The sequence below is a fragment of the Poecilia latipinna genome, unplaced genomic scaffold (genome assembly GCF_001443285.1).
Source record: "Poecilia latipinna isolate Pla-1442-1.1 unplaced genomic scaffold, P_latipinna-1.0 Scaffold40, whole genome shotgun sequence".
Lineage (NCBI taxonomy): Eukaryota > Metazoa > Chordata > Actinopteri > Cyprinodontiformes > Poeciliidae > Poecilia > Poecilia latipinna.
In genome coordinates this window covers 296,824-300,176 of record NW_015112656.1, presented here as the reverse complement: position 1 = coordinate 300,176, position 3,353 = coordinate 296,824, and the positions used below count along the sequence as shown (strand labels likewise).

The window sequence follows — 3,353 nt, the reverse complement described above, 5'->3', positions numbered from 1 at the left end:
GCAATATGGGCAAATGCCCAGGGCGTTATGTTTTTAGGGATGGCACAAGACCATCACACATTTTAGCACAGAAATGGAATATGTAATATTGGTAAAATGTATTAAGTATTTAATATCTAGGTGTTTTTATGGGAATATGGGTCTTTCAGATCAATTTGAGAAGTAATTTTGATCATATTTCACATTTTATCGTATCATGTAGCGTGAGCCGCTGGTCTTGGTCTTGACTCGGTCTTGACTTCCCTCGGTCTTGGTCAAGACCAAGACCGAGGTCTTGATACACTCGGTCTTGATACACTCTGGTTTTGATCTTGTCTTGGTCTCGGGTTAGGTGGTCTTGACCTCAACACTGATAGGCACAAAGTATCGAAAGAAGCACGCTATATAAACTAAAGAAGTAATTATTTAACTTTAAAAATCAAGATCAAAACAAAGAAAAACTGAATCACAAACAAGATAAGACATAAACGACACAAAACATTACTTGTGAGCTTATAAATTATTTGACTTGTTTAAACATTCAGCAGAAATCTGTTGAGGAGAAATATTTTCTAGATGTGGAAATAATCCTGCCTGGAATGAAGTTAGTTTCAGAAAAAAAACCCGTCCTGGTTTTCCCCTTCCAGGTTGTTCCCTTCCAGACGCTCCTGCGATTTATGATAGACATCGCAGCGGGGATGGACTACCTGAGCACAAAGGGATTTCTGCATAGGGACCTGGCTGCACGCAACTGCATGTGAGTCTGACCTTTGAAGGTGGACAGATGCAGATTAAGATGGGAAAATGCATCAAAGTGATGCACATATGTGGGTACGCTTTGATCCGTGCTATAGAAAAATGTATCTGTCTCTGCACAGGCTGGGGGATGATCTTCGGGTCTGTGTGGCCGACTTTGGCCTCTCTAAGAAAATCTACAGCAGCAATTACTACCGTCAGACAGTCGCTGTCCGTGTGCCCATCAAGTGGATGGCCATTGAGAGCCTGTCTGAGTCGGTCTACACAACCAAAAGTGATGTGGTGAGTTTGCCTAGCTTTTATTTTTCTGCAGTGTTTCACTCCCATGTTACCTTAACACAACAATCCACAGTTAGTATAACTGTCACCAAAATCATGCATATTTCTGATCAAGTTACTGATCAAAAAATAAGAAAACATAACAACTCTCTGTAATTCTTGCTGCCAGGTAAATGGAACCTGAAAATGCAAAAAGAACAAACATAAGCAAGAGACATAATATATATATATAAAAAAATAATAATAAAATATTAGCTGGCCAAAAGTTTAAGACCATAGCAATTTTGCTTGTAAAACAATGCATTGAAGTTCAGTTTATTATTGCAACTGATAAAAAGCCTGAGTAAAACCTGCAGACCTCATCGACTCGCTAACTTTCCTTTCTGGAAAACGTGCATCATGATCAGTATATGGTAGAAAAGCCTCATAACAGCTGCTTTATTCCTGTAATCCTCTTCTCCATGTCATAGTGGTCATTCGGAGTAACTATGTGGGAGATCGCATCCCGAGGAAAGACTCCATATCCTGCTGTCCACAACTATGAACTGCTGGACCTGCTGCTGTCAGGACACAGACTCAAACCACCTGCAGAGTGTGACGAGAAGCTGTGAGTCCATCTGCTTTTTTTTATTTATGAGAAGGTTGAAATATACAATTTTGCTTTCTGTAGGAGTTTTCTTCTTTAAAATAACATATTTTAGCACAAAATAATTCGTCTAAACATTTTTAATGAAATGAATATTGCATATCTTGAAAAAAAGGCAACAAAAAAAAAACTATGTTCCTCATGTACCTTGAGGATGTATATCTTGCCGAGATCTCTTGTAATTGGTGATTGTACAATCAGTCAGTAAAGTCTGATAAAAAATAAATAAATAAAAGAACAAAAACAGATCCAAAAATCTGCAAGATTTTATTCATCTTGCAGGTAATTATCAGAAATCAGGTGCAGTGTTCTGAAAGCTGCTAGTTTTGTTCCTTCTTATCAGTAGATTTGAAAAAACAATTCTGAATCCTTACAAAAAAACAAAAAGAAAAAGAATGCACCTCGAGTTATTCAGCAAAAATATCCAAACATACACATTTGGACTGTAGAATAAGGAAGAGAAAAGGTAAGAGAGCAGACAGAACATGAAAACACCACTTTATACTTGTTTTATAGTTATAGTTTGAGAGAGGACACATTGGTCATGATCCAGAATATTTCCCAAATCTGTCTGTGAAAGAAAAAATACACCAGAATCCTAATTCAATTTGAAATGTGAGGAAATCTTAAAAAACAAAGATAGTTGTGTTCTATCAAATTTATCCCCATTCACAGGATGGGAAAACATGCTTGAACAAAAACTGTCTACTTATTATGAGGGATTTGAATGAGGAAGGTAAATTAGTCTTTATTGGAGGAATGAATGACTCCAATACCAAAGAAAATCACACTCAGCATTGTCGTGTAAGGAAGGATTTCTGTTCAATAAAACAATCAGTACTGTGAGAAAAGTCTAATTCTTTTTCTCCTATCTTATCCTTCAACCAGCTACGAAATCATGAAGAGCTGCTGGGACTCAGAGCCGCGGCTGAGGCCAGACTTTAGGAGTCTGCTTGACAAACTAAAAGGTCTTCTGTCCGAGCTCCCGGTTCTGGAAGCCTGGGAGGAGGAAAGATACATCAACCAAGGATTAGATGCTGCATCTGCTGCAGTAACTGAGGATCCTCAGATAGACTCTGGGGGAAGACATGAGAATCTTTACCTGTCTTCTCCTGTGGGTGCAGAAGGATGTGGAGCAATGCCACACTGATCACATCCATCCATTATTCAGACTTAAATACTGTGTTACTGTTCAGATGTCTTTAATCTGGTTTAGGATCCGTAGGGACTGGATCTCTATTCTAACCTAGAAGCAGGAGACAGACTACCAGTCCATATAAGAGCAACAAGAGACATACATGACAAACAACCTTCAAAAATCCTTATTCTGATATATTTGCTGATTTCTATTATTTTTGCCATAATATCACAAAAGGAAGCAGTGTGTGTGAGATGTTGGTGCACCTGCAGTTAACTCAAATGTGTTGAATTAACCTAGAAGATTAGAAAGTTATGATATGATTATTTCAGTCTTCCCAAATTGTTTTAAGGCAATGTAATCCTCTAGGTGAACTTTTGACTTTATCCTTAATGACCTTGAAACAGGAAAGCTTTAGTGTGGTTTGATGTCAGACAGTAAGAAAACAAGTTATGTGTCTGTTTTTTGGAATATGTGTCAGTGATTCTTGAGAATAGGGACAAAATGGGTTTTAATTTTCCCATATTTGTTTTAATTATTTCTCAACCTTATGTA

At 37.6% G+C, this 3,353-nt stretch overlaps 1 protein-coding gene across 2 annotated transcripts in view; it reads left to right on the top strand.

Moving 5' to 3' along the window:
• LOC106956176 (tyrosine-protein kinase Mer) overlaps positions 1–3,172 on the top strand; it is a 22,819-nt gene extending 19,647 nt beyond the window's left edge. For both annotated transcript variants that reach the window (XM_015046849.1, XM_015046840.1), the window contains exons 12-15: positions 627–736; positions 858–1,017; positions 1,485–1,621; positions 2,549–3,172. In XM_015046849.1, coding sequence (XP_014902335.1) covers positions 627–736; positions 858–1,017; positions 1,485–1,621; positions 2,549–2,810 — 669 coding nt within the window. In that variant the 3' untranslated portion in view covers positions 2,811–3,172. The remainder of the gene's footprint in view (positions 1–626; positions 737–857; positions 1,018–1,484; positions 1,622–2,548) is intronic.
• The last annotated feature ends 181 nt before the right edge of the window (positions 3,173–3,353 follow it).